Below are 18,169 nucleotides of genomic sequence, written 5' to 3'. Positions count from 1 at the left end.
AGGCATTGAACGATAACGGCGCGGTTGACCTAAGACTACAGGGCAATCGAAGAAGGATAATGCACCACAGTCAAGGTTACGGAGAATGCTACTTTTGAATTTGGTTTCGGTGCTGCAGCAGAGACAAAAACCTGATGGGGAGATTCAAGTGTGGAGTTGCAGGAAAGATGGGCATGGATTTGAGGTGACAACAAGGTCAAGGATTTTCGAGAGGAAAGTGAGGTTGGAGATCTTGCGGCAGTTTGTAAGGACAATGGGGTCAACGGTCTTTTTTTTTTTTTAAGGGGGTTGATAACTTGTTTACAAAAGGTGACAGTACCTGAGGATATGGGAGCTTACAATGTAGGCTAGCATGGGGGGACAGTTGGGTAGTCAGCAGTGCAGTGAGAATGGGACCAAGGGAACAGGAGGTGGATCTCATGGACAAGATGTGCTTGGGGAAAGCATGAGAAGAGATAGGAGAGAAACTAGAGGAAGATACAGGTTCAGGGCTAGGGTGGAATGTGGGGTGGGGCAGAGAACAGCAGAGGCAGCTGACTGGATGATCTCAATCTTAGTGATAAAGAAGTCCATGACCTTCCCACACCTACTGGCGGTGAGGCGGGAGGAAGCAGGGAGAGTGGTTTAAGGAAACATTGGGAGTGGAGAAAATAAGCTGGAGGTTACTTCTGTTCTCCAGGATGATCCTAGAGTAGCGGGCACTTTTGGCAGAGCAGTGAGGCCCAATAGTTCTTGATGTGGTCCAGCCAGATCTGGTGATGGATGGCTAAAACAGTTGTGCACTAGACACGCTCAAGTCTGCGCACCTTGAACTTGAGGGAGCGAAGGGGGGCCCACCGTGATGGGAGAGAGTAAAAGTTTTGTTGAGGACAAAGATGAAGGGGCTATATACTTGACTTTAGAAAGAGTGTTTAGCTGTTGAAAGATACAAAGCAAATTCAATATGAAATAGCTTACACGCCATTCAAGCGTGAGCAGGCCCCCATCAGTTCGTAAAGCAACTCACCTGCCTCTTATATTCTTCAATTGGGACATAAACTTTCCAGCCATCTTCACAATAAGTTTCTTTATTTTCAAATGCAAAAAATTGCTGAAAAGAAGCACAACAGTAATTGTTAGAACAAAATACAGGAAACTTTCTGGTATCCGGCACTGATGGGACCGAGCTGGTGCCGGTCGATCAACATTGCCGGAAAAACGAGCACTAATGTTAAAACATACGGAGCTTCTGAGCTCCGTCTGAAGCAACAAACCCTGTTGCTTAGCAACAGCGTCAAAACAGTCGGCGCAGCGTGCAAGCGTCTCTGTAGTTAAGCAACAGCTTCAGCTGGACGCTTGCAGAGCCAGGACTGGAGAAAAAAAGCAACGAAAAGTAAAAAAAACTTATCTGAACCGACTCATGAATTTTGCCGGTGGATAGAGCATTCCGGATATTTAACCTCCGGTTAAACGAAAGTTTCTTGTATTACTGTATTTGTTAATTTCCTCAGGTGAGCACAAAATCTTCCCGCGGTATCTTTATTGGAATATTCCAATCAGACCTGTTGGGTAAAGTAGAACTCAAAAGTTCAGCTGAGAAAATCAACCCCTGGAGTCGGCAAGCTGCGTTACTCTGAGCGTTTGAAGACAGTGCTTTCTATCAGCGAAGCTGCTGTGTTTGCTGGCTGGTTTCAGCAAGAGAACAGAAACACAGTGAATTATGACCACTGCCAACGCCTCCTGCTTCCCACTCTCCCCTCAAATGGTTTAAGGCATTAAGATTCGAGGCTTTTTTGGTACAGTACACGTAATATTAAAAAAAAACACCATGCTAATATGCTGCACGCATGATATCGTACACAGTAAGTTTTGTTCCTTCAATTAAGAAGGCAAATGGTATGCTGGCCTTCATAGCAAGAGGATGTGAGTACAGGAGCAAGGATGTCTTGCTGCAGTTGTACAGGGCCTTGGTGAGACCACACCTTGAGTATTGTGTGCAGTTTTGGTCGCCTTATCTGAGGAAGGATGTTCTTGCCATGGAGGGAGTGCAGCGAAGATTCACCAGACTGATACCTGGGATGGCAGGAATGACGTATGAGGAGAGATTGGGTCGATTGGGCTTATACTCGCTGGAGTTTAGAAGAATGAGAGGGGATCTCATTGAAACTTATAAAATTCTAACAGGACTAGACAGACTAGATGCAGGAAGGATGTTCCCGATGGCCGGGGAGTCCAGAACCAGGGGTCACAGTCTAAGGATAAGGGGTAAGCCATTTAGGACTGAGATGAGGTGAACCTGTGGAATTCTCTACCACACAAGGCAGTAGAGGCCAATTCATTAAATATATTCAAGAAGGAGTTGGATATATTTCTTGAGGCTAAAGGGATCAAGGGATATGGGGAGAAAGCAGTGACAGGGTACTGAATTTGGATGATCAGCCATGATCGCATTGAATGGCGGAACAGGCTCGAGGGGCCGAATGGCCTACTCCTGCTCCTATCTTTTATTTTTCTATGTTTCTAATTTCTTTTTCTTTTCGCTTCTTACTTGAGCTATCCCAAAAAGAAACCAGACCTGTACAAGTCCAATTCGAACAGACTGAGGAGCAGGAAGTGATCATTTTAATTCACCACTGCAAATTCCCATATGACGTCCGCTATTGACAGGCACCTCAAGTTTACAGAATTAAAAAACAACACATGAAAATGGTTGGGTAATTGCTTATATGGGCTCCTCGCCAAATCCATGTTTCTTTCATTATTTTCGCTCCCATTTGCTACTATAAGCACCAGTCACTGTATCAAACCAAACTCAAATGGAAACACAAAAACAAAAAAAAGTTAATGGCAAAAAACCTGCACCTTGCAAAAACAACCGTTTTAAACAGATTTCTTATAAAATTGCTGGACCTTTCACTGCAACAGCTGGAGAATAACAGCAGTTTAAAAAAAAAAATTTAACAAAAATAAATCAGTCTGAGCGGTGAAGTCAATGGTACAATCTGGTGGAGGTCAGAGTTATGAAGATTCAGGATAAATCTTGGGAATAGGGAAGAAATTAGCTGAAGGATAGAAACCAGCGGGTAGTTGTTAGAGTGATGTCAGGGACAGGCTTACAGCTTAGAGTAGTATACCCAGGGATCAGTATTGGCATGATTACTGTTTCTAATTTACAGCTTCAGCTCAGAAATTTAACGCGAATCGGTAAGATTTGTATATGCCACCAAACTGGGAGGAGCAGTTGACTGAGTGGCAGCTCACGAAGTACAAAATGAATTGGACCAAATATGTGAGTAGACTGATCAATGCCAGATGAGATTTAATGCAAACAAGTGTAAAGTGCTGCACATTAAAAAAAAAATGCAACATATGGATTCAATTGAGAGTTGGGCACCACACTTTAAGGAGGATGTCAAGGCCTTGGACAGGGTGCAGAGATTATTTACCAGAATGGTACCAGGGATGAGGGACTTCAGTTATGTAGAGACTGGAAAAGCTGGGATAAAAACAGAAAATGCTGGAAATGTTCAGCAGGTCAGGAGAGAGAAAGAGAGTTGATTTTCAGGTCTGTGACCCTTTGTCAGAACTGGAAAAAGTTAGAGATGTAACAGATTTTAACCAGGTGCAGAGGCAGGGAGGGGTGGGAGTGGGGTGTGGGGAGAACAAAAGGGACGGTCTGTGATAGGGTGGAAGGCAGGAGTGATTAAATGCTGCAAATGGGAATGGCAGAATCATCAACAGCTGCCGTCTGAAAAGATCGGGGCCGAGGTAATGATCTGAAATTGTTGAACTCTATGTTGAGTCCAGAAGGCTGTAAAATGCCTAATCGAAAGATGAGGTGCTGTTCCTCGAGCTTATGTTGAGCTTCAGTGGAACAATGCAAAAGGCATTTTCTGTTCTTATTTCAGATTCCAGCATCCGCAGTATTTTGCTATTGTATTAGAGAAGCTGGGGTTGTTCTCCTTAGAGCAGAGAAGGTTAAGGGGAGATTTAATAGAGTTGTTCAAAACCATGAAGGGTTTTGATAAGAGTAAATAAGTGGCAGAAGGATCAGTAAACAGAGGACGCAGATTTAAGGTCATTGGCACAAGGAAAAATAGATTTACTGAGTTTTGATGTTCTGGAATGCATTGTCTGAAAGGGTGGAGCAGATTCATTCGTAACTTTCAAACGGAAATTGGATAAATACTTAACGGGGAGAAATTTGCAAGGCTATGGGGAAAGAGTAGGGGAGTGGGTCTAATTGGATAGCTCTACCAAAGAGCCAGCACTATGGGGAAAGAGTAGGGGAGTGGGTCTAATTGGATAGCTCTACCAAAGAGCCAGCACTATGGGGAAAGAGTAGGGGAGTGGGTCTAATTGGATAGCTCTACCAAAGAGCCAGCACTATGGGGAAAGAGTAGGGGAGTGGGTCTAATTGGATAGCTCTACCAAAGAGCCAGCACTATGGGGAAAGAGTAGGGGAGTGGGTCTAATTGGATAGCTCTACCAAAGAGCCCGCACTATGGGGAAAGAGTAGGGGAGTGGGTCTAATTGGATAGCTCTACCAAAGAGCCCGCACTATGGGGAAAGAGTAGGGGAGTGGGTCTAATTGGATAGCTCTACCAAAGAGCCAGCACTATGGGGAAAGAGTAGGGGAGTGGGTCTAATTGGATAGCTCTACCAAAGAGCCAGCACTATGGGGAAAGAGTAGGGGAGTGGGTCTAATTGGATAGCTCTACCAAAGAGCCAGCACTATGGGGAAAGAGTAGGGGAGTGGGTCTAATTGGATAGCTCTACCAAAGAGCCAGCACTATGGGGAAAGAGTAGGGGAGTGGGTCTAATTGGATAGCTCTACCAAAGAGCCAGCACTATGGGGAAAGAGTAGGGGAGTGGGTCTAATTGGATAGCTCTACCAAAGAGCCAGCACTATGGGGAAAGAGTAGGGGAGTGGGTCTAATTGGATAGCTCTACCAAAGAGCCAGCACTATGGGGAAAGAGTAGGGGAGTGGGTCTAATTGGATAGCTCTACCAAAGAGCCAGCACAAGCACTATGGGCCAAATGACCTACTTCTGTGCTGTCTCATTCCATAATTCTGAGTGTCATAGAGTCATAATGGCAGAGAAGGAGGCCATTCGGTCCATCGAGTCTGTACCGGCTCTCTGTAGAGCAATCCAGTCAGTCCCATTCCCCCGCTCTATCCCCGTAGCCCTGCAAGTTTATTTTCCTCAAGAGCCTATCCAATCTCCCCTTGAAAACATTGAGTGTCTCCGCTTCCACCACTTCCGTCGGCAGCGAGTTTCAGGTCCTCACCACTCGCTGCGTAAAAAAGATTTTCCTCACACCCCCTTGTATCTCTTGGCCAAAACCTTAAATCTGTGTCCCCTAGTCCTTGCACCATCAACTCGTGGGAACAGCCTTTCCCCGTCTAGCCTATCCAAACCAGTCATAATCTTGTACACCTCTATCAAATCACCCCTCAACCTCCTTTGCTCGAATGAAAACAAATCCAGCTTCTCCAACCTGTCCTTGTAGCGAAGATCCCCCATCCCCGGAACCATTCTGGTAATCTCCACTACACTCTCTCAAGTGCCTTCACATCCTCCCTAAAGTGTGGTGACCAGAACTGGACGCAATACTCCAGTTGTGGCCTAACCAGCACTTTATAAAAGGTTCAGCATAACTTCTCCACTTTTGTACTCAGTATCTCTATTTATGAAGCCCAAGATCCCATATGCCTTGCTAACCACTCTCTCAATATGTCCTGCCACCTCAGGGACCTATGCACATTAACTCCCAGGTCCCTCTGTCCCTCTACACTCTAAAAACAGTGCCATTAAGTATATATGGCCTCTCTCTGTTCCTTCTACCAAAATACATCACCTCACACTTCTCTGCATTAAATTCTATCTGCCACTTGTCTGCCCATTCTGCTAGCCTTTCTATGTCCTGTTGCAGTCAATTGGTATCATCCTCACTGTTTGCCACACCCCCAAGTTTGGTGCCGTCGGCAAATTTAGAAATTCTACTGTATTCCAATTTCCAGATCATTTATATACACATCAAAAAAAGCAGTGGCCCCAGCACGGAGCCTTGGGGAACACCACTGATGTAGGGGTCTCAATAGACTGAATATATTGTAGAGCAACAAACAAAGCAAATAAGATGCTGAATTATATAGCTAAAACAGTGGAGTAAAAATCAGAATAAGCCATGCTCAAACTGTGCATGGTCAGACAACATCTAACTATGGCGTCCAGTGCTGATTAAGGCGCAAGACGCAAGGGAGACATTTAAGTGCTTTGAGTTGATGAACAAAGACTGGTACAACTGAAGACTTTTTTGCCTTAAAAGGAAACTAAAGTGACCTTAAAGGTATACAAGGTTCCAGGAAAGGTAAATCCAGAATATTACTTCAAACTAAATTGCAAAAGCAGGACAAAGAACATAAGAAACAGGAGCAGGAATATGCCCCTTGGCCCCTCGAGCCTGCTCCGCCATTCAATAAGATCATGGCTGATCTTGGGCTCAAAGCCACTTCCCTGCCCGCTCCCCATAACCCTTCACTCACATCTTGCAAAAATCTGTCTATCTCCACCTTAAATGTATTTAAGGACCCAGCCTCCACAGCTCTCTGGGGCAGAGAATTCCACAGATTTATGACCCTCAGAAGAAATTCTTCCTCATCTCAGTTCTAAAAGGGCGACCCTTTATTCTAAAACTGTGCCCCCACGTTCTATATTTCCCCACGAGGGGAAACATCCTCTCTGCATCTACCCTGTCGAGCCCCCTCAGTATCTTATATGTTTCAATAAGATCACCTCTCATTCTTCTAAATTCCAATGAGTATAGGCCCAGCCTGCTCAACATTTCCTCATAAGTCAACCCCCTCATCTCTGGAATTAACCGAGTGAATCGTCTCTGAACTGCCTCCAATTCAAGTATATCCTTCCTTAAATAAGGAGACCAAAACTGTACGCAGTACTCAAGGTGTGGTCTCACCAATACCCTGTACAGTTGTAGCAGGACTTCCCTGCTTTTATACTCCAACCCCCTTGAAATAAAGGCCAACATTCCATTTGCCTTTTTGATTACTTGCTGTACCTGCATGCTAGCTTTGTGTTTCATGCACAAGGACCCCCAGGTCCCTCTGAACTGTAGCATTTTGTAATCTCTCTCCATTTAAATAATAATTTCCTTTTTTATTTTTCCTGCCAAAGTGTATAATCTCGCACTTTCCCACATTATACTCCATCTGCCAAATGTTTGCCCACTCACTTAGCCTGTCTATATTCCTTTGCAGATTCTTTGAGTCCTCTGCACAACTTGCTTTCCCACCCATCTTTGTATCATCTGCAAATTTGGCTACATTATACTCAGGCCCTCAATCAAGTCATTAATGTATATTGTAAATAGTTGAGGCCCCAGCACCGATCCCTGTGGCACCCCACTAGTTACCATTTGCCAACCGGAAAATGACCCATTTATCCCGACTCTCTGCTTTCTGTTAGTTAGCCAATTCTCTATCCATGCTAATATATTACCCCCAATTCCGTGAGCTCTCATCTTATGCAGTAACCTTTTATGTGGCACCTTATTGAATGCCTTCTGGAATTCCAAATACACCACATCTACTGGTTCACCTTTGTCCACCCTGCTCATTACCTCCTCAAAGAACTCCAGCAAATTTGTTAAACTTGATTTCCCTTTCATAAAACCATGCTGACTCTACTTGACTGCATTATGATTTTCCAAATGCCCTGCTACTGCTTCCTTAATGAAGGATTCCAGCATTTTCCCAAAGACAGATGTTAGGCTAACTGGTCTATGGTTTCCTGCTTTCTGTCTCCCTCCTTTCTTAAATAGGGGTATTACATTTGCGGTTTTCCAATCCTTTGGGACCTCTCCAGAGTCCAGGGAATTTTGGTATATTGCAACCAATGCACCCGCTATCTCTGCAGCCACTTCTTTTAAGACCCTGGGATGCAGGCCATCTGGTCCAGGGGGCTTGTCATCTTTTAGTCCCATTATTTTACCAAGTACTATTTCCTTAGTGATAGTGATTGTCTTTAGTTCCCCCCTCCCTGTGGCCCCTTGATTATCCATTATTGGGATGTTGTTAGTGTCTTCTACAGTGAAGACAGATACAAAATATTTGTTCAGAGTCTCTGCCATTTCCCCGTTCCCCATTATTAATTCCAGTCTCATCCTCTGAGGGACCAAAATTTACTTTAGCTACCCTCTTCCTTCGTATATATACCTGCAGAAGCTCTTACTATCTGTTTTAATGTTTCTTGCCAGTTTACTCTCATAATTTATCTTCTCTCTCTCTATTATTTTGTGTCATCCTTTGCTGTTTTAAAAATGTTTTCCCAATCCTCTGGTCTCCCACCAATCTTGGCAACATTGTATGCCTTCGTTTTCAATTTGATACCATCCTTTACTTCCTTAGCTAGCCACAGATGATGCTCCCTTCTCTTAAAATCTTTCTTTCTCACTGGAATATATTTTTATTGAGAGTTATGAAATATCTCCTTAAATGTCTGCCACTGCATTTCAACTGTCTTACCCTTTAATTTATTTTTCCAGTCCACTTGAGACAGTTCTGCCCTCATGCCATTGTAATTGCCTTTAAGATCAGGACACTGGTTTGAGATACAACTTTCTCACCCTCCAACTGAATTTGAAATTCAACCATGATATGATCACTCTTTCCTAGAGGATTTTTTACTATGAGATCATTTATTAATTCTGTCTATTACACAGTACCAGATCTACGATAGCCTGCTCCCTGGTTAGTTCCATTACATACTGTTCTAGGAAACCATCCCGGATGCACTCTATGAACTCCTCCTCAAGGCTACCATGGCCAATTTGATTTGTCCAATCAATATGGAGATTAAAATCACCCATGATTATTACCGTCCCTGTTTTACAGGCCTCCATTATTTGTTGATTTATACTCTGTCCAACACTATTACTACTGTTCGGGGGGCCGTAGACTACGCCCACCAGAGACTTTTTCCCTTTATTATTTTTTATCTCCACCCAAACCAATTCTACATCTTGAACTTAGTAAAAGACAAATCTGGGACTTATGTCAGTAAGCTGTTCCTCAAACAAAGTGTGACCCATACATGGAATGAACTTCCAGTTAAAGTAATGGAAGCAGAAACCCTGGAATAGTTTAAGAAAAAATGAGACGATGGTTTGGGGGGTGGAATATAGGGTCTTTTTGAATGGAATAAGTAACATTGGCTGAATGGGGTTCCTCATCCACATTTGTCATGATCCAATTAGAGGTATTCACAAAGCCTTTCAAGGGAACAGAGGTGTACCACATGGAACTCATTTGTGCTTCTGTTCAGATTTGCATCTCCCTTCATGGGATGCTGGGAAAGATTGTCATCAGGATTGGATAAGATAGACTTGTAATTCGATTAACTCATTCCATAAAGGAAATAATTCAGTAACTCCAACTTAGCTTCAACCCAGTATGTATCCTTTTATCTGTTGAGGTGTTAATCTCCCACCAATGGAAGTTGTTGAAAGCTACTTCAATATTGGCATTATTTTAGCTCATGACCTGGCCCTCCAAGTTTTTTTTATTCATTCATTCATGGGATGTGGGTGTCGCTGGCAATGCCAGCATTTGTTGCCCATCCCTTAAGGAGGTGGTGGTGAGCCACCTTCTTGAACCGCTGCAGTCTGTGTGGTGAGGGTACTCCCTGTGGTAAACCACTGTTTGTATACTGTTTGCATTCCATTGTGTACATGCCTGGACATGCCTCGGCTGACTCCTCCCACAAGTCCAAGTATAAAGGTGACTGCTCCCCAGCCCTTTGTATTTCTGGACCGGTCGACCACTCGAGGCAGACCTCCATTCTTTTGTTAATAAAAGCCTTTGGTTACTCTTCTAACTCTCAGTCTTTTATGAGTAATTGATAGCGCATCACTCCCACACAGTGCTGTTAGGACGAGAGTTCCAGGATTTTGATCCAACAACGATGAAGGAACGGTGATATATTTCCAAGTCACTTTGCACTGCTAAATCCAGTTCTCTTATCCCAACAGCAGAATCATAGACCTGTTTTTTCATGGGTCTACCATCAGGATAAGAGATTTGCATTTAATAGTGGAAACGCCATAAACTGGTGGCATGGAGTGCCAACTAAAACGGTTCAAATTTGGCTAGAATTTACCACGTGTAAGGAAGAATTCATATTGAAGTTGTTGTAGTTAGATCACTTTTAAATATCAGTTTCAAAGAATAGCCCCTATGCAGTGCACTGGAGAGCTATGACATAGATTTATGGCTACAATTTCCATATGGTGAGCTTTTCCAGTGTTCGCTATATTGTATGGGGCGGTGTTGAGCAGATTGTACAGAGGCCGCATGCAAACACAAAGAAATCCACTACTTCAGCCTGTGTGCACAGATACTATTTTCGCAGTCCAAAGCAAATTAAAAGAGCGGGAAAAAAGGAAAAACTGCGTGCAATCATAACAATCATTTAGGCCAGTGATGTGCTCACAGGAAACGTATTAGAAAATCAAGCAGATAAAATCAAGAGAACTACTAAATGTGATTAAAAGGACAGTGCTACTCAAAATCTTGCACAAAATGCAATGGTCTTCTCGGACACCCCATCTTGGTTCTGTGCCAACTAGATTCAATTAATTTTTTTTTTTAAATATACGCTCCTTGAGGGTACAATCACACTTGTCACATAAGTAACAAAAGACAAAAAGATTTCACACCACAAATCAGAAACAGGCCAAAAGTACACAACGATTCCCCCTCACTCTGTACATTTTTCTATCCATAATGAATTGCTATTCACAGTATACCATTCACGGGAGGATGTTTTGTACATCCCGCATATTCTCCAGTCTCTCCGAGAAGATGGAAAATACCAATCCGCCAAACCAATGCATACGGGCTAAAACTGCATGGTCAGATTTACTTACAGGCCAATTAATACACAGAAGCCAAATGATATAGCAAGCTACACAATCAGCACAATACTTTATTTTATTTTTTTTAAACTGTAATCGGTCCACATATGGTTAAAATACCCCTTTTTAGAATATATGGCTGAGAGTCTGGTAAGCGACAAGACTTCTGGATAAAGTCAGGTTTGCCTTCTGGTATTTATTCCAGATGTGCGTCGACAATGCAAATCTCAGTTCGCCCACAGATTTCAAATTCTCTGCCAGAACTAAAGCCTGTGGGAGAATTTCACAATACTTATCCAGGTTAAAAGCTTCAGGGGTCAGAGCTATCATTTAACCATGATGAAAGACACAACAGTAGGAAATATTGTATAGAATGCCAATGAGCAGGTGCTCACATTGTCTGGCTTCTGAATGCCTGTTGATGCCTTGATCATGTACACTTCAATTCACACCTTGAACAAAGTCCCCTGTATCCTGCCTAATTTCCAGATCAACCAACCTGGCCTGGTCCTGTAGACAACTGATCTCCTGTACTTCATTTCAGAACCTGGTAAAGACGGCTTCTATTTTAACTCCAGCTATTCAAAAATTGTATTTAATAAAAGTAAAGAAATCTTGCTATTTTTGTCTCACTAACAATCGTATTTCCCTTTTATTTAAAATACAAAGTAGGAAGAAGGGCTGTTGATTTTCCTGATCTATCCAGTCTTGTGTATTCAATCAAAAAAGCTGACTGGCAAAAGTGAATATGGTTTTAGTAATGACCACCATGTAAAAGTTATTAAAAGTGTCAGCTTGGCTCAGTTGGTAGCATGCTGGCCTCAGAATCCGGAATATGTTGGTCAGAGCTCCACTCCAGATCTTGAGCACCTAATCTAGGTTGATGCTTCAGTGCAGTACTGGGGGAGTGCTACATTGTTGGAGGTGCTAGGAGATGGTGAACAAAGTTCCATCTGCCTGTTCCCATAACAAGAACAGCACAAAGTTTTCCCCGTGTCCAAGACAATAGTCCTCCTCAATCAACACTAACAAAAACAGATTTACTAGTCATTCATCTCGTGTGTTATTTGTGGGAGCTCACTGTTGTGTAAACTGGCAACCACCCGCTCTACATCACAGTTACTGCGCTTCAAAAGTGATCCATTGGTTGTGAAGTGCTTTGGGATGTTACAATGACGCAATAAGGTGCTCTGTAAATGCAGATCCCTTATTTCCATTTAAACTTTCTTGAAATGTACACCAAGTCATATTTTCTGAATACCCTCAAAAATATATTAGTCTCTGGAAACTAAAGATTAATGCATTGTATTCTAACAAGCCCTGGAAGCAGAAAGATTTCCAGTCGAACGTTTCTAGTCCAGCCATCTCACCACCGACTGAATGTACCTTCCAATTTTGGAAAGTCGCTCCTGATTGGACAAAAACATTGCAACTTGCTGTCGTCACCTCCAGACTCAAACTATTCCAATACTCTCCTGACAGGTCTCCCATCTTCCACCCACCAGGAACTTTAGCTCAGACAAAACTCTACTGCTCATCGGTCATCCCTGTGCTTACTTTTTACACTGGCTCCCAGTCCTCCAATTTAAAAGTTTCTTCTACATGTTTAAACCCTTTTGTGGTCTCGGCCGTCTGTAACCTCATCCAGCCACACAACTCCCCGAAACCCCCCACCCCCAAATATCTCTATCCTCAAACTCTTGCCTCTTGCGCATCCCCCTCTCTTCACCCCCAACATTGGCAGCTGTGCCTTAAGCTATCTCGGCCTCCCACTCCGGAATTCCCTCTCAAACTGCCCGAGTCTCCACTGCTCTCTCCTCCTCCAAGATCCTCCTTAAAATCCACCCTTTGGACCAAGGTTTTGCTCATCCCTCCTAATATCTCCTTCTTTGGATCTATATTGTCTGATTACACCTCTGTGAAGAGCCTCAAGACTTTTTTCCACATTATAGGCGTAGATAAATGCAAGTTGTTGTTGCAATGTACCACAAGGGTGGTTTAAAAAATTGACGATAAAATGTTATTTGACGCTCATTACTTCAATTTGATTTTAGTCAGGAGTATTGTTGTGGGAGATATTAAAGAACACCCCTATCTTTATGTGAAATGGATTTTATAGAAATTATTATGGCAGCTTTACAGCGACGATTGTCTGTTTTATTATCTCATTACTGACCTGAGTTAGAACATAAATAATAATTCACAGGTTAGAAATCTTATCAGTCAGTCCACAATTTTAACAATGCTGTATGCAGCCTTACTGCTAAATGCTGTTGACAAAAAATGTACTCCCCACTTTGGTTCCTTCCCCAACTACTGATTTTAGAAAGTAATGTGGGAACAGGTTTGATTTTTCTCAAACACTAAATTGCTAAGCTCAGCCAAGCTGCTGTCGAGCGCCACGTACCGGAGTCTGGTTCTTTCCCACGGGAGAAGGAAGTGTCTTGCTCCTGGCAGCCACCAGGAACCACTGGTGCTCAGATCATAGATTAAAATACAGATGTCAGCCATGGCTCAGTGGGTAGCACTATCGCCTCAAGTCCCACTCTAGAGACGAGCGGATAATCGAGTCTGACACACCCAGTGGAATACCGAGGGAGCGCTGCACTGTCTGAGGTGCCGTCTTTCGGATGAGACGTTAAACCGAGACCCCATCTGCCCTCTCAGGTGGACGCAAAAGATTCCATGGCACTATTCGAAGAGGTGATGGGGAGTTCTCAGCAGTGTCCTGACCACTATTTATCCCTCGACCATCACTAAAACAGATTATCTGGTCATTGCTGTTTTGAGGGATCTTGCTGTGTGCAAATTGGTTGCTGCATTGCCTGCATTACAACAGTGAGTACACTTCGGGTCACATTGTCTGCATGCCCGATACAAGACTCCCAAAACAAGCGCTCTACTCGGAGCTCCGGCACGGCAAGAGAGCCCCAGGTGGGCAGAGGAAACGCTTCAAGGACACCCTCAAAGCCTCCTTGAAAAAGTGTAACATCCCCACCGACACCTGGGAATCCCTGGCCCAAGACTGCACAAAGTGGAGGAGAAGCATCCAGGAAGGCGCCGAACACCTCGAGTCTCTTCGCCGGGAGCAAGCGGAAGCCAAGCGCAAACAGCGGAAGGAGCGCACGTCAACCCAAGCACCCCACCCACCCGGTCAACCACCGTCTGTCCCACCTGTGAGAGACTGTAGGTCCCGCATTGGACTCATCAGTCACCTGCGAGCTCATTTTTAATGTGGAAGCAAGTCATCCTCGGTTCCCGAGGGACTGCCTAAGAAGACGACACTTCAAAAAGTACTTCATTGGCTGTAAAGCACTTTGGGACGTCCTGAAGACATGAAAGGTGCTATAGAAATGCAAGTCTTTCTTTCTTTAATAAACAGCAGTCTGAGAGTAGGTCACCCAACGTTTTAGCAATTGAGTCTGTGGTCCAGAAAGGAGAGAAAATCATACACTGGCAAAAATAAAATCTATTCTTGTAAGATTTTCCTGACCCTAGCCCTCCGAGAACATTCCCTTTCCTAGGTGCAAATGTCAGGAAGGCGACGCAGAGACATGGAATTGTGGGGGGCAGGTAAAGAACAGCAGGCAATGGCTGTATTCATTTTTGTTTAAACATCGCCCCAGCCCCCCATGCAGAATTTTTACGCACAAATAAGGATCTTCTCGCTGCCGGAATCCATCAGCAATCAGGAAGTCCTGATCTCTGAGCCTCGAGACACAGTTGCAGGCCTGCAGCTGCACCTCATTTCCTACCCCTTCCACCGGTCTTAGCCTCTGGCAGGGGGGTGACCTGTGTTGGGGTACCTCTGGGGCATGTAAATCCCTTCAATCCTGAGGGCTGGACAGGAGCAGCGCGCTTTCTAGCGCTAGGGCAGGAGCAGGAGCAGGGAATTCCACCCTACAGTGTCAAATCGCAGAGCCGGCCCCGTGGTAAAACTAGATGAGCCGTTAAGAGCTCCAGCAATCAAATGCAAATCATTTCTCAATACATTTGCAATGGCCCACAGCACAAACTCTCTAATTTAGCACTGATTAGCAATTTAACTCAGAGGGGCCTACAGGAAGGCAAGCATCGGAAATGGAAAAATATCATACTGTTGCAGAAGGGCATCTGACGTTTGGACTAAGGCATGTTGTTGGAGCAGTATAGAAGAACTTTTTTAACTAACTGAAAGACTGACAATTGACAAACAAAATAGAAATGCTGCTATTTCCCAGTGTCAGCAGCCAACATTGAAGACAAAATGGAGGAAGAGTTCCTCAAAAAAAAAAATCACAATTATTAACCATGCAGTGTAAATATAATTCTGCAAACATGTCACAAAACCAAAAATAATGATGTTTAGATACAAGGAAATAATTTCAACGTTGCAATTGAATACTTGAGCTTAGATAATAGTGGAGTTGCATAAATGTCATTCCTAATATCATCTGAAAACAGCTCAGTGATAACACTCTTGCATTTGAAGACAGTGGGTTCAAGCCGCACTCTGGAAATTTGAGTATTTAATCTAGGGTGAAACACCAGTGTAGCATTGAGGGAATATTGCATGTCTTTCAGATAAGACGTTAAACAGGAGCCCTATCAGTTTTATCAGGTGGACACAACAGCTCCCATTACACTATTCGAAGAAGAGCAGGCGAGTTCTCCCGGTGTCGTGGCCAACATTAATACCTCAACCAACATCACAAACAGATTAACTGGTAATTTATCTCATTTGGCGTTTGCGAGACCTTGCTGTGTTCAAATTGGCTACCACTACAACATTGGGCCAGAATTTGCGGTGGGTATGATGACGTACTCTTAGAAATGGACCGCAAGATCAGGATTTCCACAGGGGCTTGCGCATGCACTAAATCCCAAACTTGCGATCTGTCAAGTTACTACTTCACAGATGATCCGTATCGACAGGGAAATCCTCATTGCTGGAGCAGAGTTGGGCTAATTGCCCACCAACTGCCCAGCAATTACGTATGAAAATTTTTACGGCTGATACAACAGGCAAGGGGGGCCTGTTTGCATCAGCGTAAGGGGATACCTCAAAAGATCCAAAGCATCGTTTGGCATGTTTTAACATAGTTTTCATCTCGGATCATTTGGTTAACTAGGAGGGAAATCGTGCTATTGTATTTTTTCCCTCATCGCATTCCATAAAATGGCCGAGATTTTGCACGGAGGTCTGTGGCTAATGCAAAAGGACCATTATTAAATAAGAGGCGGTCAGGCCATGCATGAATATACAGTATTCTCAGCATTCGAACGGTTTAATTTTCTGCGACCCGGGTGTGCCGTTTAAGATGTTTTAATTGATCCATAGTTTGCCAACCCCACTCATAACTCAACTTTGTTAATTAAACATACACAAAGTACATGTGTTACAAAAATGTATTGTATAGATGTTTATGCACACTTAAATCCCAAAAGGCTCTAGTAATGAGGGTTTAAATTAATGTATGATTAATTAACGAAGTTGAGTTATGAATGGGGATGGCAATCTATGATGATTGGAGCACCACAGGCCCACGTGATCCCAAGTACACTTCCACACACACTGCGCCCCTGGGATCCATAGGCCATTACGCAGCCCTCTGGTTCGCAGCATCTAACAGCAAGTTTGCGGAGGAGGGTTCCCATCAGTTAAGTTCGTATTCTATTCGGATGCCGGCGGCGTACTGCCTAGGCACTCTGCCGACCGCAAAATCTAACCCAATATAGCATTGTAACATTCCCTACATTACAACAGTGACTGCAGTTACATAAGAACATAAGAAATAGAAGCAGGAGTCAGCCATTTGACCTCTCGAGCCTGCTGTGTCATTCAATAAGATCATGGCTGATCTTTGACCTCAACTCCACTTTCCTGCACTATCCCCATATCCCTTGATGCCCTGAATACCCAAAAATCTATCGATCGCTGTCTTGAATATACTCAACGACTGAGCCTCCACAGCCCTCTGGGGTAGAAAATTCCAAAGATTCACCACCATCCGAGTGAAGAAATTTCTCTTCATCTCAGTTCTAAATGGCCGGCCCCTTATTCTGAGCTACCTCCACTAATTTTACCTCCTATTTAGATCAGACTCCTAACTTTAAAGTGCCTCTGAACTTGCTACCACAATAAAAGCGCTAAATAAACGCAAGTTGTTTATTTCCCAATTGTAAATCTCCAAGCACTGTAAGTGTCTGTAAAGTACTTTCTTCCAAGTTCAACTTCAGGTAGAATTAGCATTTTTTTAAAATTCGTATATGGGATGTGGGCATCGCTGGCAAGGCCAGCATTTATTGCCCATCCCTAATTGCTCGAGAAGGTGGTGGTGAGCTGCCTTCTTGAACCGCTGCAGTCCGTGTGGTGAAGGTGCTCCCACAGTGCTGTTAGGGAGGGAGTTCCAGGATTTTGACCCAGCGATGATGAAGGAACGGCGATATACTTCTAAGTCAGGGTGGTGTGCGACTTGGAGGGGAACTTGGAGGTGATGGCGTTCCCATGCACCTGCTGCCTTTGTCCTTCTAGGTGGTAGAGGTCGTGGGTTTGGGAGGTGCTGCAGTGCATCTTGTAGATGGTATACACTGCAGCCACGGTCCGCCAGTGGTGGAGGGAGTGAATGTTTAAAGGTGGTGGATGGGGTGCCAATCAAGCGGGCTTCATGCAACTCCTGGCTAATACTTTCTTAGCTAGAATACAAGAGAATTTAGTCATAATTTGCATGATTTGAGATAGCGCAGTAACGGAATACCGAGTAGTCTGCCGTAGTTCTTTGTCTAGTCCCAATATTGTCTGTTTTAATTTTTTTCCTGAGCTGTGATGCAGTTGGATGCTTTTGATGAATTATTCTCCTCACTGCTGTAAATTTCTACAAGGAAATAGTGCCCAGTGTCAGAAACAGAGCTGTATTTTGCCGGCTGAGTGTGCGGGTTGAGGCGGGTCCACAGTCAAAATCGAAATGATTGACAGCGGGTTGGGAGCCCGCTGCGAACCCGCCTCCATATAATTTTCCAAAGTGTCGAGTCTGCGAATTCAGAACATCAAGCGGCGGGGGAGGCATTTAAGATAGTTAAATGTTAGCTACTATTTTGCCAGCGTATTTCTATGTTACCACTTATTTTTAAAATTAGGTTCACGTTGCCCGGGGTTCACGTCAGGTTAAGTTGGTCGGGTTCTCTATGTCTCCCCATTATTGTGAATAGGCGACAGCTGCAAAAGTGGTATGAAAGCTACCATTTCACAGCTGGTCACTTTCCAATGTCAGA

The 18,169-nt window shown here is 43.8% G+C and overlaps 1 protein-coding gene across 3 annotated transcripts in view; it reads right to left on the bottom strand.

The window, feature by feature from the left end:
- mtm1 (myotubularin 1) overlaps positions 1-18,169 on the bottom strand; it is a 151,218-nt gene that overhangs the window by 44,639 nt on the left and 88,410 nt on the right. For 2 of the 3 annotated variants that reach the window (XM_086001471.1, XM_086001461.1), the window contains exon 7: positions 1,007-1,090. The exons of the other annotated variant lie outside the window; for it this stretch is intronic. In XM_086001471.1, coding sequence (XP_085857597.1) covers positions 1,007-1,090 — 84 coding nt within the window. The remainder of the gene's footprint in view (positions 1-1,006; positions 1,091-18,169) is intronic. 3 annotated transcript variants of the gene reach the window in all.

Source organism: Somniosus microcephalus, chromosome 1 (genome assembly GCF_052327205.1).
Source record: "Somniosus microcephalus isolate GS21.2 chromosome 1, FLI_Smic_1.0, whole genome shotgun sequence".
In the NCBI taxonomy this organism is placed as follows: Eukaryota; Metazoa; Chordata; class Chondrichthyes; order Squaliformes; family Somniosidae; genus Somniosus; species Somniosus microcephalus.
The sequence above is the reverse complement of the archived record's forward strand: the minus strand, read 5'-3'. Positions and strand labels throughout refer to the sequence as shown.